Consider the following 25,272-nt stretch of genomic DNA (forward strand, 5'->3'; position numbering starts at 1 on the left):
CTGAAAGAGGTCAGATATAAAATCCACTAGAATCTGCTAGGGTACCTACCTACCTATTAGTTTTTTAAAATGGATTTTGGATTTTACTGAGTTTACCTACTTAAAGAGAGAAGACTTTTGAAGTTTCAAATAATTATATCTTTGAAATTTTCAGAAATTGATTTTTAAACGGATCCGCCAAAGTCGGCAGAAATTGGTTGATATTTTCACTTTTGATTTTTCATTTGATGAGGAAAGATGGAGTTGACGGTTGAGTGATGTGAGTTGATTTTTGAAAATCATTTTGGATTTAATCACGAATATCACGACGTCGTCTACCATCTAAATACCTCCATGTGCAAAAAATGAAATTTTACACCAGAGTAATAAAACATTTTCACTCACTTTAAATAATGCAATTTAGCTGAAAAAAAATTTATAAATCAATTTATGCATTATTGGACTGTGTACATGGTGTACCATCATTTTTTACACTCTTTGAGGCCTTGAAAACCAAAAAAAAAACTGGACAGATGTAACAGTGTGCGTAGCTTATTTTTTCGTGCTCAGCAGCATCGAATCGTAAGAAAACGACACGAAAATCATCAAAGTGTAATGGGTGTTTAACGTGTATTTTGGCGTGAGAAGGAGAATGATGTGGCGAGTGGATATTTTAGAGATAAATGTTACGATGTATTATAGGGTAGTTTTAAAACTCGTAGATAATCTGTGTAGCTGCTAAGATAAAAGCGAAGAAGAGGCTGGATACAGTATCTTCTTCCGACCAAATGTTCAGTAAATAAATATATTCTTATTCAAACTGGACGTTTTTTGCCTTGCATTTTTGGAAGTGATCTTGGCTGCGTTTCGCGCTGGTCACGCTTAATTAAGGTGGTTGGAGAAGATTCCCTTTCTCCCTCTATTACTATCTCTGTCTTTCTCTCGCCGTTTCTATTTCTCCTCTACCCTTAAACTATCTGTTTGTGGCCGCTTCTAGCGCTGACGAATAGATAGCCTAACGGTACATGGTTTAGCTGCCTTTAGCGCTGAATAACTACCTCTTTCCAATCCTTTTTACGTATATACGTACGTACAGGGTCTTGGCTGCCTTTGGCGCTGACCTTACAGTCTCTGTCTCTCTTAGGTTTGGCAGCTTTGAGCGCCGAACTTTTTCATAGGTAGGTAGGTAGGTAGGTAGGGAGATAAATAGGTAGGTTTCCTTCCTTCCCTCCTTCTCATTTGAGGATCTCTATTTCTCTCGTATAAGTTTGGCAGCTTTGAGCGCCGAATAGATAGATAGGTAGGTAGGGAGATAGATAGGTAAGTTTAATTCAATTCCATTTTCAAATTATTGAACACGCAGCCCTCTCTTGAGGGACTCTTAGTAGGAAATTTTCGAATTTGCCTTTTTGAAATTTGGAGCTCCCTCACAAAAGTAAGTTTATTTTAAAAATCTTAAAAATTGAGGGATGGGGCTAAGGGGTTCGGAGGGGCTGTGTGAGTTTAAAACAAAATCTGACGTCATTTTCGTGCTCAGCGGTATCGAGTCACAAGAAAACGACACCCTACTCATTGATATTCCTGTTTCACAAAATTCCAAAATCACCCCCCCCCCCCTAAGACACATTTTTTCAACTTTTCAGCACGGCGCACCAAAGCGAAAATTTCGAAAAAAGTACATGTTTAGGGGTCAAAAATACATCCAAAAAACGTGTTTATAAAATTGTACCTCGCAATCTTGATTGTTAATAGGCATAAAACAATGAAAAAAACGCCGTTTTGAGGGGTAAATATGAAGGGAGGGGGTTGAAAATTTTTGTGGGGATACCTACTAAGGATATACATAACTTCCAGAAATGGTATAAAAGCTCAACAAAAGCTCAAAACTTGAAAATATGCAGTATCGACCATACTTAGCTAATTTGACATATACAATGAAGTACATATTGTACCTTAAAAGAGCTTCACAAAAAGACAATTCTTGATGAAAAAGTTTGAGAAAGTTTCTGGCCAAAGCTAATCAAAAGCTTGAAAGTTCATAAAATTGAGTTGGTTTTTTTTTGAAATTTGGCCAAACTTTTTGCTTGCAGAATGCTGCGTTGTGATTGCTTCGCTCTGGCAATGAACCTCAAATCGGCAAAAAACACTTTTTCACCTATCCTGTTTGCTTTACTTACAGCGATTGAAATTTCTACATTTTTTTGAAAAATTTTCCAATTTTGAATTAAAAAAAAAAAAAACTTTGCATAAAAAACAATGCTTTTATAATTGCCTCTCGAAATACAAATTTAAATGTCTAAAAAACTATCATCACGAAGCTTCCGAAAATTCAAAAAAGAAATAATATGAGAATATTTTTTAAAGTAAAAGAAATCGTCATTCATCTCTTATTCAACGAAAATTATATCTTCACCCTTTCCCTGAGGCCAAAAATTATTTGCAGTCCAAAAGGGAAAATAGAGCATTTTATTGGGTTATGAGTTTTCCAAAATTGCCCTAAAATTAATCACTTTGAATTAAAAATCATATGCTCGAGAGAAAAGTTGTATTTTCGGGTGACTTTTTTCAAAAAAAAAAAAAAAAAAGTGGTGAAATCTTGAAAAACTCTTACACCTCCTATTGTTAAAATTCGGCCTTTGAGTATAATTGTAATTAATTATGTACAATGATAGGTACTTAGGTAGGTATATTTTTTGCAGAAGGTAATTGTCCATTTGATTTTTCTCATCGTTTTATACAACTTTTGCATGAACTCTTTTTGAAGACTCAAATCCTCGTAAGGCTGTATCTAAGACCTTCAAACCTTTTTTTTTTTGTTTTTGTTTTTTGAGAGGGAGGGCTGCTGAAACTTTTTGAAAGCTGTCCTATGGGTTCTCATGCGACCATTTGCATTATTTAAGGTTTTATTGGAAACATTTTCAGCTTAGTTTGGCAGTGAATTATTTCTAAGGGATACATGATCATGAAATACTATCTTGTTACGACTTCGTCATCATTTAATGGAATCCATCCTCTATAAGATTCTTTTATTGTTTCCCAATCAGATGCGTTTGATGTTCTCATGTTTTCTTGTGGCGTTTCTTGAGTACAATTTTTTTCATCTGAGGAAAAAAAACAAGAAAGTACTTATCTAAGTAATGTGAGTAAAAAAGTTTGGGAAAAGTAAAAGTAGGTATCTATAGTCGGTCCTCAACAAATTGAGGAAACAAATATTGGACCGGTGAGTTAAATTCCAAATGCCTTGGTTTCATTTTTGAGACATACTCGTACAATATCCGATTTTTCAACTCACCTTGTTTCGACAATAATTTAGAAGCTATGGCTGATCCCAATCTACTTAAAATCATTTCCGACTGAGCTGGGCTCAACAAAACATTCGTGTTTGTTCGAGTCACAGTGTATTTTTTTGGCAGGCCATAAACACGATCGGTTTCGTCGTTCTTCGATACCATCAAACAGTCTATTTGGAAATTCAACTCTAAAGGGATTTCCTTTTCAGTTCAGTAATCCAAAGTCATATTTCCTTGAACATTCCTAATAAGCAATGTGCGCGTGTACGTTTCATTTGACGAATGATCAACATTATATGATTCAAAATTTGACATTCCACTGATGACGATACGTTTTAAAATGAAACCGAGAAAAGGAATCTCCTGAATGAGGTAGTTGCATTGTTGTGGGTTGGTCGAGAAATGCGGATGTGCTGAAATTATTTTTTTTCTGGGCTCTTCCTGTACTTGGAAAATTTTATCGAGTTCGTGGATAAATTTCACGTTGTTGTGAAAGTTTTGTTCCAGTATCATTTGCATAGCTGGTGTGATTTCCTGTACTAAATTTTTATTCTCGTTCATGGAAATTTGATTGAATGTACGTAGATCCTGAAATTAGATTATAATTTTAATCTTAGTTAGGTAAAGTAGGTCTAGGTATTGTGGTTTCAAATCAATTTGTAATTTGTCTTCTTACCGTGATACCGAAACTGCTGTACGTAGTATTGTACGAGACTTTCAATTGGTCATCTTTGACACGTGTTCCAACAGCACTTATGGTAAAATTTTCAAAAGAGCACCAGCATATGTAATCATTCATGGAAGAGCATCTCTTGCCTCTGGGCTGTGCTTTGGCTATTGCAATCCCAGCCTGTATTTTTATGCGAATCTCGAGGAACACGAAATTCTGTGTAATAAATCATGAGAAATGCATTCAGATTTTAAAACGTTACATATTAAGTACATAATATGTAGGTATACATAAGTACCTACTATTTTATTCTCAGCGAAGTTCCAATGAATTTGTGGACGATCGAATTCGATTTGCTCTGATTCTCCTTTTAACGTCAAGTGAATCCTCTGGAACAAGAATTCAGTTTGGGAATGATTTACATGGTTAGTGATATTGTACTCGAATTCTTTCGGTGTACAGCCTATCATTTGGGTGATGATATGGACTCCATCATTGCCACTAATTGAGAATATGCTGGTAACCCATTCGTCTATGTGTTTTGTCAAATCGTTTTCTAAATGGATTTCTTGCGTTGATGAAAAATCTGTGGTTTGGTGAATGAAATTCAATATTAGTTGAGAGATCGGTGTTGTATTTAGTGTAGATTTGAGAACCTAAGTATACCTAGTCTACGTTCATATAAATATCTATCTAGCTAACTTTTTATCTCAAACAAATAATGAAGCGTTTGTTGTACATAAATACCTTTTAGTTGAATCAAGATGAAAATTATAATCTTGGTTATGCTGTAAAGACTCATTTTGGTTGGAGTTTTGCCCAGAATGCTGTATTTGAGTATAAAATTAAAAGCCTACTGAATTTAATCGTGTGTTGTGTCTCACGTTCTTTTAGAAATTATCACGATATGGTACTTAATCGTTATATCAGCGTTTAATCTTGATGTACTTGTTAATCAAAAGTCCGAAATTTGTCGGCTTTTTCAGAATTGAGCGTTCAGAAGTTTATAACACGACAAAAAGTAGGCGAATTCGGTCTCAGTTTCAGTTGAATGTTGATTAGTATGGGCTTAAGCTGCGGTTTAGGCTCATATTCGAAAATGTAACAAAGTTGTGCATAATTCTATGCAACAATAATTCTTCAAAAAAGCTCAAAAAAAGTGTATTGATGGGGATTTTTGGTTTTCTTTCGAAATTTTAACGCATTTTGATGGGTTGTATGACGTATTTTTGGAAAATGTCGAATATCATGATCCAGTTTTGAGCTCAAAATTATTCAAAAACGATCTAAAAACATTCTCGTCGAAATATTTGAATGTCGCGTGAAATTTAATCCATTTGAAATTGGTTGTACGGCATCTTATCGAAAATCATGACCTAATTTTGATCTCAGAATTCTTCAAAAATTCTCAAAAAATATTTTTTGGAAATATGTATTTGAATTTCTCGTGAAATTTCAGTCCCATTGTGGTTGAGTCTTTTTTCGAAATCCCAAAAATCTTGTCTCAATTTCGGGGTGAAAATTTTTAAAAAATCGTTCAAAAATTACTTTTGGAAAAATATTTGAATTTCTCACAAAATTTTAATCCAATTTGATAGGTGGCATGGCACGTTTAATAAAACTCTGAAAATCGTGATCCAATTTTGGACTCACAATTTTTTAAAATCGCTCAAAAAACACTTTCGTCGAAATAGTCGATTTTTTTACGAAATTATAGCCCATTTTGATACGTTGCATGACGCCTTTTCAAAGATCCAAAAAATTATAACCCAATTTTGGGGCTCAAAATTTTTCAAAAATGGTTCAAAAATGATTTTTATCAAAATATTTGGATTCTTGATAAAATTTTAACCCATTTTGATAGGTCACATGACATTTTTTCAAAAATCCTGAAAATCATAACCCAATCTTTGGGTTATAATTCTTGCAACGTGCTCATGCATTTGCTGGCATTTTTTTTGTTTTTGCGAAATTCTCAATTGGATAATTGAACTAAATACTTACGTTCTTGGGTTTTAATATAGGTCTAATACTCGTAATATTAGAAATTCCATCAAAATTAAAAATTCGTGTATTTACAAATTATGTAGGTACGTTACATTCGTAATATTTTACCCACTTAGGTATAACTTATCTATTCATTCCCGGATTACAAATTTTAAATTTTCTCGAATTCAGATTCCATCAAAAACATGCCACCAATGAGTATTGATTTCACGATGTATTAGCGCTAGTCCATATTTTGGGGTAGTTTTAGCGTTGTTTGGCTAATGTAATAATGACTGAGTATTTCAGCACATTATTTTAACGTATTCAGAAGGCCCTTTATTGACGATTTCGTCGTCATTGAATGGAATCCACTTTTTATACGATTCTTTTATTGTACTCCAATTGGAATCCTTTGAAACATTGATTTTTTCTAGAGGCATTTCTAGATCACAAAATTTCGCAACTGAAAAAAAAAAACAATGAAAAGTTAGTTTCGTGGATTGAAGAAAGAAGAAATCCAGCTTCAAATCATAAAACAACAATCTCTAGAAACATTCAGACATGGAGAATATGTATGTTTTCATTTCTTGTGCAAATTGTGCAATTATTATTAGATACCATTAGGTAAAGTAATTACGTATTCCTACTGGTTTGATTTCTGAGGCATACTGTATAGAGATATTATGATGAAGTGATTGGAACAACAATTCAACATGCCTTTTTTCGATGATGATAATGCAGAAGCTATGGCTGACTCCAGTCTATTCATCATCACCTCGGACTGATGAGAGCTCAACGTAACATTTGTTTTTGTTCGAGTAACGGTGTAATATTTTGCCTGCGCATGAATACAATCAGCTTCTTGTCTTCTCGATAAAATAAGACAATCTATTTGAAAATCCAATTCTAAATCTGGTTCGTTTTCAGTTCTATAATCCAAAGTCATGCTTCCTCGAAGATTCCTTACGAGCAAAGTGCGCTTGAAATTTTCTGGTGTTCTGCGAACAGCATATGATTCGAAATTCGATAGCCCATAGATAACGATGCGTTTTAGAATGAAACAGAGAAAGGGGATTTTCGGTATGAGGTAGTAATACGATTGTTCACTGTCCACGAAATCCGAATGTATTGAAATTATTTCTTTTCTGCGTATCTCATGCAGGTGGAAAAGTTTGTCAAATTCTCGAGAGAAGTTTTGATTATTGTTTAGATTTTTGTGTAAAGCCGCCAGGAGCACTGATCTTAGTTCTTGCTTTAGCTGTTCTTTACCTTCATTTGTTAGATTTTTCTTATCCCAGGAATCTCCGTAATAGTACTCTAAACTACTGTATGTGATTTCATACGAGTTGTTCAAAACTTCATCTTTGATGTGTGATCTTGTGGCAGTAATTGTAAAATTTCCAAAACATTGGCTTCCTAAGTAAAAAGTAGAGGATTTCTCGTCCTGAAATCCATTAACCTTTGTCACACCGTTTAGTTTGATGCACGGTTCTTTGAAAGTTACGCTCTGTGTGAATGCAATATAATATTTTAAATTATAAGCCGACACCCTCAAAATCTGTAAGAATTGAGTATTTTCGTGTATTATCTATGTATACCTAGTACCTACATACTTACAAGTTTATTTTCATGGAATTTCCAGACGATTTGTGAAGTTTTGTCGTCTTCATCTCGTACAGAACCTGTAGAGAATTTAATGTCCTGTAAAAAAAAATTTGTTTGAAAACTTTGTACATCGTTACTGATGTTGTATTCGAATTCCTTTAAAATATAGTCCGGGATTGTGTAGATCATTTCGTCTGCAATTTTGCATTCTATTGCTGATATGTTGGTAATCATCTCGTTTAGATGTATTGTGATGTCATTTTCTAAACATATTTCTTGCGTAGAAAAAATATCTGCAATTTGTCAAAAAAAATAAATAGGTATGAGTTATTACTTATTAGGAAAGCCCTCGGGTATGTCTGTTTGTTGCGATTACCTTTTACTCGGATTAAAATGAGAAATAAAATCTTCACTGTACTGTAAAAATACATTTTAGTCAAAGGTTTGCTATAAGGAGTGACTTATTAGGCGTCTATTATGATCATCTACCGAACCAAAAACCAACTGAGTTTCCTCATCAGTGAAATTATCGAGGTACTTGATCGTAATAACGATAATTAATTTTGATTTTTATGTAAATAATCTGGAATTTGATTAATGTAAATGAAGCAGATAGAGTAACGAACTATCTTCTCCATTTTAAAGGAGCTGTGTTCTTTTCTAATTTAAAATCTAATGAATTTGGTTTCCGGAAATGCTGTTTGAGATTGATTATCAGTTGATTTTTTCCCTATTTAAACCTTCAGTGTTCCCTCTGCCATGCCAGTCAGGAGCACGATGCTGGGAGGTACACTGAAGTATGGATTGTTCAAAATTAGTTGGCAAGTATTCGAATTTTGCAACATTGAGTAGGTGGGATTGAAATGTCCTTCTGCCTTTAGGAGTTCAAAAAATAAATTGTCGAAAATTTTCATACGAGAAAGTGTACTGAAAGATTAGGTTAGGTTAGGTATATTTAGAAAAGAATGAATGTGTGAGCCTTTACTCAGTTTAAAAATTGAGTATTCTAGCCAAATTTGATTCTTCAGTTTTTTTTAAAAATATTTTCCAGCGTGAATATACTTAATATTTTATATACAGGTACCTAGTTTCTTTCGCAATTAACATTATTTTTAAATTTTTTCTGTTACAGGTACATACCTTCATGAATAATTACAATCAGTTACGACATCATAAGTTTAAATACGATTTGCCATTCTGATCAAGTCGTAATTTATTACCGGAGAAGTGCCTTTGAATTATCGAAGTATTCGGAAGTGTGGTGAATTGGTGAGGTTTATTTTGTTTATCATATCGCCGTGCTAATTGAATTGAATATGAGATGAAAAATATTCGGGGAAAAATGAAAACTACTTCCAATGCTTTGGATGACATTACAAACAATACACAATACGTACCTAGGTACACTGGTTAATTTTTTTCTGGATTCAAACAGGAAAAGAAGGAATTTTAATGAAACCAATTTTTTAAAAATTAATCAACTTGGTGTATTATTTTTGTAATTGGTTCATTTTAATATAGGGTAAGTCTAAAGAATCCATGAACGATTGGAATTTTCGGTGATTTTTTTGATTATCATGACGATCTGATCTTATGAGATATATCTTCGTGTAAAAAATCTGGATTTTCAGAAAATACGATTTCACACGAATGGTTTTTTTGGAATCACTTCTTCATCATCATGAAATGGGATCCATCCTATATATGATTCTTTTATTGTTTTCCAATCTGAAGAATTTGAGATTCTAATTTTATCCAGCGGCGTTTCTACATTACAGATTTGGTCAACTAGAAAAAAAAATGTTAAGTAAATGTTAATTGTATTGATTGAAAAATAAACTTGACAAAAAAAATTGCAAGTATATAAAAATGGGAATAGCCCGTTTGCGTGTGTTTGAGATAAACATTATGGGACAATTTTTAGTAGCTTGTTTGAGTGGTTATCAACTATAGACACTGGACCTGCGTATAAGACAACCAACTGCAGGCCGAGGGGAACGGAAATGGTAAGGAAAACTTGAGTAACGCCAATTTATCCCGCTGGGTGATCTTGGCAGCGCTGTACTTCAATTTTGCAGGCAACAGGGAAAAGGGAGGGTTGTGTAGTCCGGAAGGAACTCCTGGCTGCGCGCGCAGTCAGAAGTACCTCGCGGACTACACAACCCTCCCTTTTCCCTGTTGCCTGCAAAATTGAAGTACAGCGCTGCCAAGATCACCCAGCGGGATAAATTGGCGTTACTCAGGTTATTTAGCCAAGATGGCTGCCAGTTGGTTGTCTTATACGCAGGTACAGTGTCTATATTATCAACATACGTGAAATGAATATAGACCAAATCTTTGAAAAAATCGAGGCGTGGGATGTTAAGCTTGCCTAATTATGGAAATATTTCGTTAAAACATTTAATGTCGAAGTCGCCTGGTTTAATTTTTGAGACTTGTTTGTAATACAATGATGTCCACTTACTCTCCTTCGATGGCAGGCCTAATAATCCAGAAGCTAAAACTGATTGTAGTCGCTCCATAATCACCTCTGACTGGCGACCGCTTAACGAGGTTTTTGTTTTTCTTCGAGTAATGGTGTAATATCTTGCACGGGCATAAACGCAATCTGTATCATGCTGTTTCCATAAGATAAAGTGATCTATTTGGAAATTCAATTCCAAGTCGTTTTCCTTTTCAGATCTGTAATCTAAAGTCATACTTCCTTGAATATTTCTTATGAGCAAAGTGTGTGTGAAAATTTCGGACATCCCGTTAGCTCGATACCATTCAAAATTCGATAAACCATGGATAACGATACGTTTTAGAATAAAACAAAAAAAAGGAATCTTCGGTATGAGGTAGTAATACTTGAGCGGATTGCTCAAGAAATCCGGATGTATTGCAATTATTTCTTGTCTTGGTTTCTCATACTTCTGGAAAAGGTCGTCGAGTTTCTGAATGGATGTTTGGTTGTCCTTTAAACTTTTTTGTAAAACGATTGGTAACATTGATAGTATTCCTCCATTTAGCTGGTTTTCATCCTCTGCGGTTAGATTTCTTTGAGGATACCAGTAATGAACGGTGCCGTTATAGTCGACACTACTGTAGGTAAACTCGTGCGTGGTTTTTAAATAATTATCTCTTGTGTATGATCTCAAAGCAGTTAACGTGAAATTTTTGAACTTTGCGTGTACAGATACAGAAATTGTTGAAGATTTTTCGATGTCGCTGCCCACACCAGTCTTCATCATAGTTTCAATAAAAAATTCGAATCCTTCAAAGAATGTGCTCTGTTTGATGAGTGGGGATGAAATGAATTGAAGTTTAGATTAGAACTGCCTATAAACGATTTCGCATTCAATTATTCTAATATGTTATCTATACTTACAATTTTACTTTCAGAAAATTTCCAATCGATTTGTTGGCCTATCGCTCCCTTATAGGTACTCCCAAGTGTGTGAAAAAGAATATAGTAGACGATGCATTTTGTGTGGAAATTCCTTTCTTGGTTGCTGATATTGTATTCGAAGTCTTTCAATTCATCGCCATATATTCCGGAGAACGTTTCGGCTCCATTTTTTCCACCAATCGTAAATATGCTGCTCACCCACTTGTCTATATGTTTCGTGATTTCGTGAGTTGAATAAATACCTACGAGGAGTTTGCAAAGATGATGTAGAATCAATGTAGCTAATGGACCTTTTAGTCCGAACAACCCCCCCCCCCCTCCCCCAGAAATATCTACAATTTTTTTCTACGTCAGTCAGAAAAGTATTCTGGCGTAACTGATTTAATTACATATCTACTTACCTGCTAGTTGTAGCAATATAAAAAATGATATCATCTTCATTGTGCTGTGTATGAAGACAACATTTTCGATTAAGTTTTTTCACAGAATTATTTGATGTGATTACTAAACTATGAACTATACTTTATCGTAATGTTAGAGATTGATTTTTATTTGTGTTGATCCGGATTTTCATTAAAGTAATCATACGAGTATCTATCTTATGAATGAACCAATAGGACTATCTATCTATTTCACTCGATTTAAAAAAAAATAACATCATCTCCTTTTAGATCAACAAATAAGTAAACTATAATGATCGCCTCCTCTTTTATAACTTCGTAAGGTATAAAATCTGAATTTTCAGGAAATACGGTTTTACACAAATGATTATTTATCAATAACTTCTTCGTCATTATGAAATGGGATCCATTCTTTATATGATTCCTTTATTGTTTTCCAATCTGAAGAATTTGAGATTTTAATTTTTTCTAACGTCATTTCCAAGTCACCGATTTGTCCACCTTGAAAAAGATATAAAATTGTTAATTTTGGAGATGAAAAAATTGATGAGATTGAAAAATGTCAACTTGAAAAATAAATTTGTGGCTGATTTAATCAAGGACCACTCGGCCAGGCCCCTCAATAGAATATTTTGAAAGGACATAAAAGAGTAAAAAACTTGAAATTAGTTTCGCTCGAGTATCGAAAATACATCTGGAGAAAATACAAGATGAAATTCTGCAATGGAAAAATTTACAGTTTCGCAATTCTGCTTTTTTTCATTTTTTTTTCTTTTTGTAAGGGCTTGGGTGTTTACTGTTTATCCAAAATAGATTCCTGTAAAAAGTGAATTTTTTGAAAATTTGTCAGCATTTAGTGACCTCAGACGATCTCCAATTCACCATGTACGATCATCAAGAATATTAAGTGGCTATAGTGAAGACGAAGAGGACAGATTCGTTCAAGATTTATCTGAAAGTTGTAGAAATTCTGATTGTAATTAAAATTGGAGTACGAAAAAAATTAGTCTTTGAGAAAATCTAGGCTGGGGAGTCGGGATGGTGAGCCTAATTATGAAAGTATTTCGTTAAAATAATGTACGTAATGTCAAAGTAGCCTGGTTTAATTTTTGTGACATTATTTCTATGCAATATGATTCTGTCAACTTACACTTCTTCGATGGTAGTCCCAATAATGCAGAAGCAAGGGCTGATTCCAGTCGATTCATAATCACCTCTGACTGAAGGCTACTCAACGAAACGTTCGTATTTGCTCGAGTAATGGTGTAATCTTTCGCCAGACCGTAAACGCAACCTGTATCATCCTTTTTCGTTACGTTGAAGCAATCTATTTGGAAATTCAATTTTAAAGCTTTTTCTTGTTCAGATCTATAATCCAAAGTCATACTTCCTCGAATATTTCTTATGAGCAATGTGTGTGTGAAAATTTCAGGCTCCCCTTCGAGCCTCCTGTGAGTTTTATATGATTCGAAATTCGATAGCCCATGGATAACGATACGTTTTAGAACGAAGCAGAAAAAAGGAATTTCAGGTATGAGGTAGTAATACTTTTGCGAGTTGTTCAAGAAATCCGGATGTATTGAAATTATTTCTTGTCTAGGCTTCTCGTACTCTTGGAAAACGTCGTCGAGTTCCCGAATGGTTTTTTGATTGGTACTTACTCGTTCTCGTAGAATGGTTGGTAAAATTGGTAATATCACTCGATCTAGCTGGTTTTTTTCCTCAGCTTCCTCAGCAGTCAGTTTTAGAAAAGGTCCGCCGATATCGTCTCTCCAATAGGCGACAGTACTGTAGGTAAAATCGTACGTGATTTTTAAACCATTATGTCTGGTGTACGATCTCGAAGCAGTTGATGTAGCGTTTAGGAATGTTGCGGTTATAGGAACTTGTGAAGATTTTTCATAGTTGTCCTCACCAGTCTGTATCAGCACGTTCATACAAAAGGGGAGTACTTGAAAGAATGCCCTCTGTTTGATGAATGGTGAGAAATGGAATGAAGTTGATATTAGAATTGCAAACAACTACATATTTCATAAACTCACACTTACAATTTTACTTTCAGAAGAGTTCCATTCGATTTGTATTCCATAACACCACTTCCGAGGAGAAGAATTGGGATAAACAATGTCTTGGAAGGTGCATTTTGTATGGACTTGATTGCTGATGATGATATTGTATTCGAATTCCATCAATTCAGTTTCGTGTATTGCGGAAATCGTTGCAACTGCATTTTTGCCACCAATTGTGCTTGTAAATATGGTGGTCACCCACTTGTTTATATGTTTCGTGATGTCGTTCTCCAAACTGACTTCCTGGGTTGAATAAATACCTGCGAGGAATTTGCACCGATGAAGTAGCTGGTGCATATTTAAAACGATGTTGAATAAATAATTTCACTATAATGAACCAGTTAGTCCGAATCCCCCAAAAAATATCTGCAATTTTTTCTAATACATCAGACTAACGAATCTAATTTCATATTTACCTGTCAGTTGGAGCAATATAAAAAATAATCTCCTCATTGTGCTGTATGAACACATTTCGGATACAGTTTTTCACTTAATTATTTCATATGAATTACCAGCCCATTAACAACTGTCCGAGATGCTGTGTTGTAATGTTGGAGATGACTTTTATATAAATTGATCCGAATTTTCATTAATTATTAATCTTATTTATTGATGAAGCAATAAGAGTAAGGTCTATCTTTTCCATCCTATTAAATAAAAAAGCATCCGTCTTCAGATTAACAAATATCTAATCTAATGATCCCCCCTCTTTTATAATGTTATTTTCTCTTTTTTTTTTTTTTTTTTTTTTCGTGTGACCACTTTAGGAACATCCGTTACATCCCTCCTCTCCCATTACTTACCTGATGGAAATTTTCTCTTGAATTTTTCACTTTCAATTTCTGATCTGGGCCAGTTGGTTTTTAAATGGGGAAATTTTGATTCTGAAATTATTGGATAATTCGTTTGAGGTGAATATCAGGAAATGATTGGTCTTCTTATCGCTGACTCATTTGGAGAGGAGATTTTGCGACACAAAATGGTGCAAGATGCCGAACATTGAATGAATTGCCGAAGATTTGTACGACCAAATATTATTATGTTCGGGGTAAATATCAGGATTTTAAAACGACCAGAAGGGACGTGAGTTGACCTCAATTATGGAAAATAAAAATGTTCTCATTTTTGGAGGGCCTCTTATCTCGTTAGCTTTTTCAACTCAGAAAGTGGTATGAGATTGTGAGCCTTAAAATGGTCGAGAATCATGAAAAGCCATCCAAGTAATTAAAAAAATTTGTGTCAATGAATTGAAATGAATTTTCCAGTCTGAGTGAGACACGAGAAACTTAGAATGAGCTGGAAAAGTGCGTTTCAACGTTCTCAACAATTTTTTCAATATTTTTGTGGCGTTAGGTCGTTCTACCAAATTTAGACAGGATAGAGTCAGCTTGAAATTGATATGTTTGAAAAGGAATGAAACATTGAATTTTTTTAATTTTAAGATATTTCCATTTCAAATCGCAGTCAATCTCAAAAGTATCGACCACATCAAGATTATAAATTTTTAACCTTTTAGTCCAAGAAATTGTAAAATCAGAGGAATTTTCGCCTTTTTCATAACTTTTAACACGATTAAATCAACTCAAATTATGCCACGTGAAATCAAAATTATTCTCCGAAGTTGAATTGAATATTTATTTAGGTACCTAGTTTTTTGTTTTTGGGGTGGGAGATGTAGGTAGATACAATGGGGCGGATCGCAAGAATAATCTGGTGGACTTTGATCAATCCAGTTAGAACTTTCATTTTTTGTTGAAAGTGGAAAGTCACTCAAAAAAAATACAGCTGGGAGGTGCCCTAGTAGGAAAGATTTTAGTCCTCAAAGAGATGGTATTTATGAAAAAAATTGAGGTTTTTTCGCTGTAGCTCTTATTCATATTTAATTTGTTTTTGAAGAAATAGCCGAGTTCCAATCCGTAAGTATTGGAGATTCCGCATTGACCTAGGCCATTGTCACGAATATTGCTTCGGGTGACATTTGTACAAAAAGTACTGGATCAATTTTTCTAGGTTCAGGCAAGAAAAGAACAAATTTTATTAATGAAACCGATTTTTAAAAAAATTGGACAAAGAGTTGTATTATTTTTATATGGTACATTTTAATACCTACATTTACATATAAGTCCACCAAAATCTTTGAATAATTGGAAATTTTGGTGATTACTTTGATCGTCATGACGATCTGATTTTATGAAACATATCTTCGTATAAAATCTGAATTTTCATGAAATAAGGTTTTACACGAATGGTTTTTTTGCAATCACTTCTTCGTCATTATGAAATGGGATCCATTTTTTATACGATTCCTTTATTGTTTCCCAATCTGAAGAATTTGATATTTTAATTTTTTCCAACGCCATTTCCAAGTCACCGAATTGTCCACCTTGAAAAAAATATAAATTGTTAATTTTGGAGATTGAAAAAATGCAAACTTGAAAAATAAATAATTATGCATAAAAATAAGCAAAGAAGAGGCTGGCTTCATCAAGGGCCACGTGTCCAGGCCCCTCAATAGAATATTTTGAGAGGTCATAAAAGAGTAAAAAACTTGAAACTACTCGTAGTTTTGCTCAAATAGGTATCGAAAGTATCTTCTACATCTGACAATAATAAAGAGAATACAAAATGAAATTCTGAAAGAAAAAAATTCTCAGCCCTACAATTTTTTTTTGGGTAAGGCGCTTTGGTGTTTATCTAAAAAGATTCATAGTGATGTAAACAGTGAAAATTTTGAAAATTTGTCAGCATTTAGTGGCCTGAGATGATCACCAATTTACCATGTACGATCATTATTTTTGTAATTTTTATGATTATTAGGGTGCTCCTTATTTTGCAAAGTTGGAATTTTGTAGCTCCCACCCGCCTAAAACATGACCTCAGGTGAGAAAATAATTCCCTATTTTTTATTTTTCCCCATCTGTGAAAAAAAGTTGTGCCGATAGCCCCCTAAGTTGGGAAAAAATCAAAAAAAAGTTCTATTCATGAAATTTTTTTGTTTCTGCGCCAAAATGTTTCTAAATAATCCCTTTTTAAGAAATAAAATTTCCCGGACCTTTAAACCATATGGCCCCCTCCCCAGTAAGTAGCCCCTCAAAGTTGAAAAAATCACAAAAAAAAGATAATGAATCAAAATTATGGAAAATTTGATGAAAATATCTCATTTCCACATTAGAACTGTTCTACATAACCCCCTTTTCAAGAAAAAACCATTGTTGGACCCCCAAATGATTTTAGCTCTCTTGCATGGAGCCCCTCAAATTTGGGAAAAATAAAAAAAAAATTATAAATTGATGTCTGTAGACATTTTTTGAAATTTTTTTATTCATGTGCACAATCTTTCTGAATAAGCACTTTTTCAAGAAGAACCCCCCCCCCCAGTCTCCCAAATCATGTTGGTTACTTTTAAAGCCCCTCAAAGTTGTAAAAAATCAACAAAAAAATGAAAAATTCATATCTATACAAATTTTTTGATACTTAATGTTTCATTTCTGAGCAGAGTACTTTCAGATAACCACTTTTTCAAAAAAATCACCCTTTTGTCCTCCAAATGATGGTGGTCCTCTTTTATGAGACCCCCAAAATTAAAGAATATTGAGAAAGATGAAAATTGATGTCTAAAGGTATTCGTAATTAGGTGAAAATTTTTCATCTCTGTGCAGAATGCTTCTAGATAATTCTTTTTTCCAGAAAAATCTTTTCTCAGTCCCCTCTACAATGCTCACCATCTACATAGATGATAGAGATCCACAAAGTTGATTTTTTTTTGGAATGAAGGTGAAGTCTCCACTGCAAAGGTAGTTTCAAGTCATGGATTTAAACTTGAAAATTGAATCTCATTGATAGGGATTCTCGACGATTATTTCCAAGTTTTCAAGTCCTACATTACAGAATATCAGAACGTCAATAAGTCTTCAGTGAAAATTTGACATAATTAATTTTATTACAAAACGTCCACTTAAATGTTTCTCAAAGTCAAAATTCAGAAATGTGTGCTTTTTCTACAAGTTTTTAAAAGTCTGACGTAGGTAATGCTTTTCTGACGAAGATTGACCAAATCCAAGGATTAGAATGTAGAAGAAACAAATTTTCAATTTTTTTGATTTCTTTTATATTTTGAGACAGGGGAGGGAGGAGAGGTGCTCCCTAGCACGTCTCATTTTTACTAACGTGATTGAAGAAGTTTTTCTCGTGAAACCCGATAATAATTTAGGGCGTCGTTAAATATTTTTTCACTAGTATGTACTCGTAGGCATAAATATGAGCTCTCCCCTCTAATCCACTGGTTAGTTTTGAGTGGAGATAGGGGGCTAAAATTGGTATATAGGTTGATTTTACGATTTTACGTAAATAGGAACTTAACTGAGGTGTTAGAACTAGAAAGTTCAGAATTTTAAAAATGTTGCCTGAGACTTCAATTTTTTCATATATGGGAAAATTGGAGGCCCACCGGCACGACTTTTATTTCACCTAGGGGGCTGAAATTTTCAGGATATTATTTTCTCACCTAAAGTCATGTTTTTGGGGGGTGGGAGCGAAAAAAATCGAATTTTTTTTTTCACCATACAAATAAGGAGCACCCTAATGATGATGTCAACTTACTTTTCTTTGATGGTAGTCTCAATAATGCAGAAGCAAGGGCTGATTGCAGTCGATTCATAACCACCTCTGACTGAAGACTACTCAACGAGACGTTTGTGTTTGCTCGAGTAATGGTGTAATCTTTCGCGTGTCCGTAAACGCAATATGTACGATCCTTCTTCGTTAAGTTGAAGCTATTTATTTGGAAATTCAATTTTAAAGCTTTTTCTAGTTCAGATCTATAATCCAAAGTCATACTTCCTCGAATATTTCTGATGAGCAATGTGTGTGTGAAAATTTTAGGGTCTTCTTCAAGACTCCTGCGAGTTTTAAACGATTCAAAATTCGATAGCCCGTGGATAACGATACGTTTCAGAATGAAACAGAGAAAAGGAATTTTAGGTATGAGGTAGTAATACTTTTGCGAGTTGTTCAAGAAATCCGGATGTACTGAAATTATTTCTTGTCTTGGCTGTTCATACGCTTGGATAACGACGACGTTGAATCTCGTAATGTAAGTTTGACTGTTATTTAGACTTTTTCGAAAAATGGTCGGTAATATTTGTTTTATTTCTCGATCTAGCTGTTTTGTATACTCACAATCAGCAGTTAGATTTCCACCGTACCATAAGCTTGCCTTCCAATAGTCGACGGAAGTGCAGGTAAAATCGTGCGTGATTTTCAAATCGTTATCTTTTGTATATGATGCCAAAGAAGTTAAAGTGAAATTTTTGAACGTTGGGTACATGGCAATTTTTGAAGATTTTTCGTAGTTGCTAACACTAGTCTTTATCTTTACATCCCCGTAAATGTAAAAGTGGAATCCCTCTAAGAATGCGCTCTGTTTGATGAATGTTGATGAAATGAATCGAAGTTGAGATTAGTACTACATATGTATACAGCTACTACCTACATAGACATACGCATTCGCATTCGCATGTCTACAACTGTTTATAAATTATTTATCTACTTACAATTTTACTTTCAGAAAATTTCCATGTGATTTGTTGGACCATTACTGTATTATCAGTATTATCAGTATTATCACTATCATCAGTATTATCACTATTATCACTATCATCAGTATTATCACTACTATCATCAGTGCAGAAAAATGTCCCAATACTAATGTTTTGGAAGATGTATTTTGTGGAGACGTTGTTTTCCTGGTTGCTGATATTGTATTCAAATTCATTAAACTTATTGTAATACAATTCGATCATCTGTTTGGGTCCAGTTTCGCCACTTGTAAATATACTGGTCACCCAATTATCTGTATGTTTCGTGATGTCGTTTTCCAAACTTACTTCCAGAGTTGAATAAATACCTGTACGAATTTACACCAATAAAGTACATAGCAGGTGCATATTTAAAATGACGTAAAATAAATGTCTACTCTGTGAAATTTTCTAATGCACCTGTTAGTCCGAACCCCCCAAAAATGTTGACAAGTTTTGCTACCTTAGTCAGAGTAGTATTCTGTTATAATTATAATCTAATTAAATACTTACCTGTCAATTGGAGCAATATAAAAAATGAAATCTTCATTGTGCTGTGTGAACACATTTTGAATGAAGTTTCTCCACAGAATTATTTGATATGATTACTAAACCATCGACTAGGTATGTAGTAGGTAAGGTACACAACCAACTATAGGTACATGAATACACTCGTCTCGAAGTTATCGAAGTACTTTATCGTAATGTTGGAGATTGATTTTGATTAGTATTGATCTGGATTTTCATTACTCATTAATCTTACTTATTGATGAAGCAATAGGAGCAGTTATCTGTGCCATCCTCAGGAAATTCATTTTTTTTTCAGATTAACAAATAGTCTAATGATCCCCTCTTCTCTTCATAATGATTATCTGTTGTTTTTCTTCGTGTGAACGTGGCCACTAATTCTCGCCTGCCTCGTGGTGCTACACTGCTTACGCACAGTTGGTGGCTTTAAAATGGGAGATTTTGATCCTGAAATTGGAAAATGAATTTTTCTTGAATTTTTTACCTTCCTTCGATTTCTGAACTGGACCAGTCGGCTTTTAAATGAGGAAATTTTGATCCTGAAATCGAGAAATTTGTTTGAGAAGAATATCAGGAAATGGCTTTTCTTTTTGGTGACCCGTCTGCAGACAAGATTTTGTGACACAAAACTGTTCAGAATGGCAAACACTTGTTACATTTTTTCGTTATTTCCTCTGTTTCAGAAACGATATACCTATTTCTATGTTTTGGCTTAATTAATATGAACAAATTTCTGAAAAAAAAATCAAAACACTGTTTTTCCAAAATTAGACGATTTGCAAATTTTCAACCGTTTAGTTGAGCCCTTATGAATGGTCTTGAATTTTGAAAGCAATGGACTAGGTCGAAGCAGAATCTCAAATTCTACCTTTTGGAAGTGGGCCATATTTTTTAAAAGTGCCTCGTCTCTGAGGAACAAATATGTCCCTTCCAGTGACACCGTTGAAGCTATTTTTTTCTGGCGACTTTTAACTCAAAATGGTGGTCTTTGCTGAATTTTTTCACGAAATCTCCGGCATTTTTTCCCACCATCCACCCTTGAGTAGGTACAGCTCCATTCTCCAACAGCCGAAGTATCCAAAATAGACTAAAATGCAAATTTTCAAAATTTTCAAGACAATGAACGCACACTCTTACTCCCAGCATTCCCCTCCCGTTCGCTTCGAGATACTGATACCTTGTAAATGCGATAGAAATTATGGATTCAGTATTTTAATCAGAAACAATCCTGGAAATGGAACAATTTTCTACAGATGAGTGATAAAATTTGAAATGTCAAAGTTGATCGATTATAAGAATCTAGTGTATTAGAAAGTGAGATATTAAGTGATAAGAGATGCTGACAATATCATTTTGAAAATTTTATCAGATGTTTACGAAGCTAGGATTCGTAGAAGAGGCTTAACATATATTTTAAAAGTTCGTTCAAAATAAGAGCATGAAATTCACAGCTGTGTTATGCATTTAATGATTGGATATAAAATAGGTAGGTATTATCCACAAACATAGATTAAATCGAAGCCATGATTCCTTGATTGACGTAGTTTGGCGGACTTAGAGAGTTTTGTAGAAATTGTCCTATACCAGCCACATTTCGGAGTTCTTTGGAAGTTCTTCATCAAAAAAAGTATTTTGATTAAGTACCTACTATTTATGATGACTTGATTTTATGAGGCACATCTTCGTTTGCATAAATATCCTCCTACATAGATTTTCCTAAAATTAGTATTTTTTTACTCAAATTGTTGTCTTTTGATTACTTCGTCGTCATTGAATGGGATCCATTCTTTATAAGATTCTTTCATTGTTTCCCAATCCGAACAGTTTGAAGTTTCAATTTTTTCTATCGGTATTTCTACGTCACAGATTTGTCCAACTGAAAAAAAAGACAAGTTGTTCAACTTCTAAAAAGGATTATAAGTAGGGTATGTAAACAATGAAATGAGCATAGGACGGGCTGGACAAATTAGTGTCCTATCAATAAAACTCTTCAAACCAAGTTGATAACATAAGAGAAAGTTTGCTGTTGAAAAATTTCTATTTACTTATATTCATTATTTTTTTCTCCAGAGGTCATATCTTGGAGCGTTGGGAGCAGAAGAAATTGCAAATTTTTTTGGCGTGTGTCTAAGGACCACCTTAATGTTTCACCCTTTATAATTATTATAGCACGTAAAATGGTATTTCTCGTCAATTCATTGATAAATTGTGGGGCAGGAAAATTTTTTTGTTTGTCTACACATTGGTAAAATATTTTTTCAAGTTTCTGATGGTATTTGTGCAATAAGTACCAAACTTGTAACTTTTTCCCCCTCTACAATAAAAAAAAAATGCCAGTCCAATTTTTTGATATGTTATTCTACATTAAAAGGACTAAATCTGAGAATCTTTTCATAATTTTTTACTCTTGGACATCTTCTTTATGTATTTACATTATAAGTTTTTTAAATCGATGTTTTTAGATTTTTGAAAAAAGCAACATTGATTTTGACATCATTCGGGAAGCTCTTTAATCATTCGTCGATTACGCTCTCAAAGTACTACAATTCGAAAAAAATAATCAAAATTCTATACGATGTATACCCGGAGCAATTTGCAACTGAAATTTTCCATTTTCGGCCATTTTAAAAAACTTTGAATTTCCACAGCTCCGCCAAAAAAAAAAAATCGAAAAAATGTACGGTTCGCGTCATTCGTCATCGTTTGATGACCTCTAAACATGATCTGATTTTGAAAAAAATAGAAGAGCCTCGTGCAAAAATCCGCCAATTTGGCATGGAATGACCCAAGTGATTTTTTCAACAAAAATTCCGTTAGATATCATGAATGTCGAAGTATCTTGGTTTAATTTTTGGGACATTATTTGTAATTTTTATGATGATGATGATGTCAACTTACTTTTCATTGATGGTAGTCCCGATAATGCAGAAGCAAGTGCTGATTCCAGTCGATTCATAATCACCTCTGACTGAAGGCTACTCAACGAGACGTTTGTGTTTGCTCGAGTAATTGTGTAATCTTTTGCGTGGCCGTGAACGCAATATGTATCATCCTTTTTCGTCAAGTTGAAGCAATCTACTTGGAAATTCAATTTTAAAGCCTTTTCTTTCTCAGATTGGTAATCCAAAGTCATACTTCCTTGAAGATTTCTTATGAGTAAAGTGTGTGTGAAAATTTCATCCCGATATGTATGAATGTAAAGCTCGCAGTGAGTTTTATACGATTCAAAATTCGATATCCCATGGATAACGATACGTTTTAGAATGAAACAGAAAATGGGTGTTCTCGGTATGAGGTAGTAATATTTTTGTGGGTTGCTTAAGAAATCCGGCCGCGTTGAAATCATTTCTAGGCTCGGCTTCTCATACTCTTGGAAGACGTCTTCGAGTTCCCGAATGGTTTTTTGATTGGTACTTACATGCTGGTCTCGTAAAATGGTTGGTAAAATTGGTAAGATTACTCGATCTAGCTGTTTTTTATCTTCCGCTGACTTAGTGCGATAGTCGACGGAACTATGGGTAAAATCGTACGAGTAGGTGATTTTCAAACCATTATCTCTTGTGTACAATCTCGAAGCAGTTGATGTGACATTACGGAACGTTACTTCTATAGGAACTTGTGAAGATTCTTTGTAGTTGCCCTCACCAGTCTTTACCAGCGCGTCCATGTCAAAGTGGAGGAAATCGAAGAATGCCCTCTGTTTGGTGAATGGTGAGTTGATATTATTAGAATTACATACCTAAGCTTCGCATTCGCATGCAAACAACTATGTACATATTTCATAAATTCCCACTTACTATAATTTTACTTTCATAAGATTTCCATTCGATTTGTATTCCATAACACCAATCCAGAGAAGAATCGTAATCGTAATAAACAACATTTTGGAAGATGCATTTTGGGTGCAAATTGTGTCCTTGGTTGCTGATGTTATTGTATTTCAATTCGTTCAATTCAGTTTTGTGTATTTCGGAAATCGTTTTAACTGCATTTTCTTCACTAATTATGCTTGTATTAAATATGGTGGTCACCCACTTGTCTATATGTTTCGTGATGTCATTTTCCAAACTGATTTCCTGGGTTGAATACTCGTAAATACCTGCGAGGAATTTGCACCGATGAAGTAACTGGTGCATATTTAAAACTACAAATATGTTGAATAAAAAATGTCACCAATGAACCAGTTGGTCCGAACCCCCGAAAAAATATCTGCAATTTTTTCTACATCAGACTAACGAAGTACCTATTCTGTTATAATTAATCTAATCACATACTTACCTGTCAATTGGAGCAGTATAAAAAATATTATCTTCATTGTGCTGCATGAACACATTTCGGATGAATTTTTTCACAGAATTATTTCATATGAGTTGATTACCAACCCATGAACTAGGTACCCAACCATATAAATAAATTGCACTCGTCCTGAAATTATTGCTAAGAAGCTCTGTTGTAATGTTGGAGATGGTTTTATTTGCATTGATCCGAATTTTCATTAATATTATTAATCTTATTTATTGATGAAGCAATAGGAGTATCTATCTGTTCCATCCTATTAAAAAACCACTCATCTTTTCTTCAGATTAACTAATAATTTAATGATCCCCTCTCCTTTCATAACATTTTCTCTGCTGTGTTTTTTTTTCATGTGACTACCTACTTTAGGAACACCCATTATTAACCCCCCCTCCCTCCCTCCCTAATAATAATTACGAGTTTTAGTTGTTAAAATTGAAACGTTAGTTTTTGAGTTTTATCGAGAACTGAAGAAGTTTTTATTTACACACAATCATAACTTACAAAGCAAAAACAAATATTGCCAAAAGGCCAATTATTTGCGATGTTTCACGACTTTTGCGACGTTTGCTGGAGAAGAAAAAAAAATTTTGAAATAATAATTATTGAATAAATAAAAAATAATGAAATTTAAAGATTTTGACAATTTAATTCACTTCTATCAGATACTTATAATTTATTGATTGGTCTGACGACTTTAACATCATTTTCAAATTCAACATTTGCTGATCTTACAAGATCATCTCCACTTTTAAAGACATCGATGATTTTCCCAATTTTTCTGGATCCTTTCAGAGTATACTTTTCACTTTCCACAAGAACGATGTTCCCAACTTTTTGTATTGACCGCGTTTTTTTCTTTTTTTCGCCGTTTTTTTTTTCACGTTAAGCACCTACCTATTGACATTTCCATCGGTTCCAGAATTCTTCTAGAATCACACATTTTTTCCATAAATCAACCAATTTTGCTTGAGTAACATTTTTACAATTATTTAAATTGGGGGTGGGGGAGTATAATTAAATTTTAAATTTAACAAGTCATTTGCTGACAAAACTTCTTGATCACTTTCTATGACATAACTTACCTAAGTAAACAATTGGAAGAGCGTTTAAAATTGACTCAGTTTCATATAACATTATTCATTCTTCATTGGTTTAACGATAATTTACGTTGAAAAATAGTTTTTCCAAGACACGATTCAACTTGAGAAATTAGTCTATCATAAAAACCTCCTTGCCAAGAAGCGTATTCTGGCGATAGTTTCCATTTGATATAATATTTTGCCGCAAATTTTCTAGTATCATTTTTGTCAATTTAAATTGAGGCGTGTTATCAGCAATCAGATTTGGTAGAAGCAAAGAAGATAGGAAGAGGAGTAAGACAGGGATGCGCAATGTCGTGTAGCCTGTTCAATATCTACTTCAACGACATGATTAAAGAATAGCTGAAATCCAAACCAAAAGGGCTAGACATCAAT

At 33.9% G+C, this 25,272-nt stretch overlaps 4 protein-coding genes across 5 annotated transcripts; all 4 read right to left on the minus strand.

Annotated features, from left to right (window-relative positions):
- Nucleotides 1-3,267: 3,267 nt before the first annotated feature.
- On the minus strand, nt 3,268-4,842 carry LOC135837306 (uncharacterized). Its single transcript, XM_065352531.1, has 4 exons — nt 4,687-4,842; nt 4,242-4,525; nt 3,946-4,155; nt 3,268-3,857 (listed from the first exon to the last, which is right to left on the minus strand). Exons 1-4 carry the CDS (start codon nt 4,739-4,741, stop codon nt 3,480-3,482), a joined length of 927 nt encoding a protein of 308 aa, XP_065208603.1. The 5' UTR covers nt 4,742-4,842; the 3' UTR covers nt 3,268-3,479.
- Nucleotides 4,843-5,994: 1,152 nt separating this feature from the next.
- On the minus strand, nt 5,995-14,030 carry LOC135837336 (uncharacterized). 2 transcript variants are annotated; one of them, XR_010557167.1, is made up of 11 exons: nt 13,811-14,030; nt 13,374-13,654; nt 12,476-13,292; nt 11,326-11,826; nt 10,904-11,166; nt 9,998-10,805; nt 8,931-9,321; nt 7,910-8,834; nt 7,546-7,826; nt 6,646-7,435; nt 5,995-6,391 (listed from the first exon to the last, which is right to left on the minus strand). XR_010557167.1 is itself a non-coding variant. In XM_065352571.1 (4 exons), exons 1-4 carry the CDS (start codon nt 7,962-7,964, stop codon nt 6,231-6,233), a joined length of 1,287 nt encoding a protein of 428 aa, XP_065208643.1. In that variant the 5' UTR covers nt 7,965-8,670; the 3' UTR covers nt 5,995-6,230. The 2 variants fall into 2 exon arrangements, 1 of the variants encoding a protein (XP_065208643.1); XM_065352571.1 differs by lacking the exons at nt 8,931-9,321; nt 9,998-10,805; nt 10,904-11,166; ... (2 more) ...; nt 13,374-13,654; nt 13,811-14,030 and having other exon boundaries at nt 7,910-8,670.
- A 1,395-nt stretch (nt 14,031-15,425) lies between these two features.
- Nucleotides 15,426-19,682, minus strand: LOC135837308 (uncharacterized). Its single transcript, XM_065352533.1, has 4 exons — nt 19,484-19,682; nt 18,947-19,299; nt 17,994-18,813; nt 15,426-15,777 (listed from the first exon to the last, which is right to left on the minus strand). The coding sequence occupies exons 1-4, from the start codon at nt 19,536-19,538 to the stop codon at nt 15,632-15,634; spliced, it is 1,374 nt and encodes a 457-aa protein (XP_065208605.1). The 5' UTR covers nt 19,539-19,682; the 3' UTR covers nt 15,426-15,631.
- A 1,123-nt stretch (nt 19,683-20,805) lies between these two features.
- LOC135837310 (uncharacterized) lies at nt 20,806-24,007 on the minus strand. Its single transcript, XM_065352534.1, has 4 exons — nt 23,777-24,007; nt 23,296-23,597; nt 22,397-23,195; nt 20,806-21,374 (listed from the first exon to the last, which is right to left on the minus strand). Exons 1-4 carry the CDS (start codon nt 23,829-23,831, stop codon nt 21,232-21,234), a joined length of 1,299 nt encoding a protein of 432 aa, XP_065208606.1. The 5' UTR covers nt 23,832-24,007; the 3' UTR covers nt 20,806-21,231.
- Between the last annotated feature and the right edge of the window lie 1,265 nt (nt 24,008-25,272).

This window comes from Planococcus citri, chromosome 2, assembly GCF_950023065.1.
Source record: "Planococcus citri chromosome 2, ihPlaCitr1.1, whole genome shotgun sequence".
Lineage (NCBI taxonomy): Eukaryota > Metazoa > Arthropoda > Insecta > Hemiptera > Pseudococcidae > Planococcus > Planococcus citri.

Excerpts from the sequence above, each read along its gene's own strand:
- LOC135837306 (XM_065352531.1), bottom strand. The coding sequence starts at position 4,741 with ATGAGTCTTTACAGCATAACCAAGATTATAATTTTCATCTTGATTCAA. Across the intron at positions 4,156-4,241 it reads ACTTCGCTGAGAATAAAATA|AATTTCGTGTTCCTCGAGAT; the intron begins GTAGGTACTTAT and ends TTTATTACACAG. Across the intron at positions 3,858-3,945 it reads ACAGCAGTTTCGGTATCACG|GATCTACGTACATTCAATCA; the intron begins GTAAGAAGACAA and ends ATCTAATTTCAG.
- LOC135837336 (XM_065352571.1), bottom strand. The coding sequence starts at position 7,964 with ATGTATTTTTACAGTACAGTGAAGATTTTATTTCTCATTTTAATCCGA. Across the intron at positions 7,436-7,545 it reads AATTCCATGAAAATAAACTT|AGCGTAACTTTCAAAGAACC; the intron begins GTAAGTATGTAG and ends GCATTCACACAG. Across the intron at positions 6,392-6,645 it reads ATTATCATCATCGAAAAAAG|TTGCGAAATTTTGTGATCTA; the intron begins GCATGTTGAATT and ends TTTTTTTTTCAG.
- LOC135837308 (XM_065352533.1), bottom strand. The coding sequence starts at position 19,538 with ATGTGTTCACACAGCACAATGAAGATTTCATTTTTTATATTGCTCCAA. Across the intron at positions 19,300-19,483 it reads TATATTGCTCCAATTGACAG|GTATTTATTCAACTCTGGAA; the intron begins GTAAGTATTTAA and ends AAATTCGTACAG. Across the intron at positions 18,814-18,946 it reads AATTTTCTGAAAGTAAAATT|AGCGCATTCTTAGAGGGATT; the intron begins GTAAGTAGATAA and ends TTCATCAAACAG.
- LOC135837310 (XM_065352534.1), bottom strand. The coding sequence starts at position 23,831 with ATGTGTTCATGCAGCACAATGAAGATAATATTTTTTATACTGCTCCAA. Across the intron at positions 23,196-23,295 it reads CTTATGAAAGTAAAATTATA|AGGGCATTCTTCGATTTCCT; the intron begins GTAAGTGGGAAT and ends TTCACCAAACAG. Across the intron at positions 21,375-22,396 it reads GGGACTACCATCAATGAAAA|TTGGACAAATCTGTGACGTA; the intron begins GTAAGTTGACAT and ends CTTTTTTTTCAG.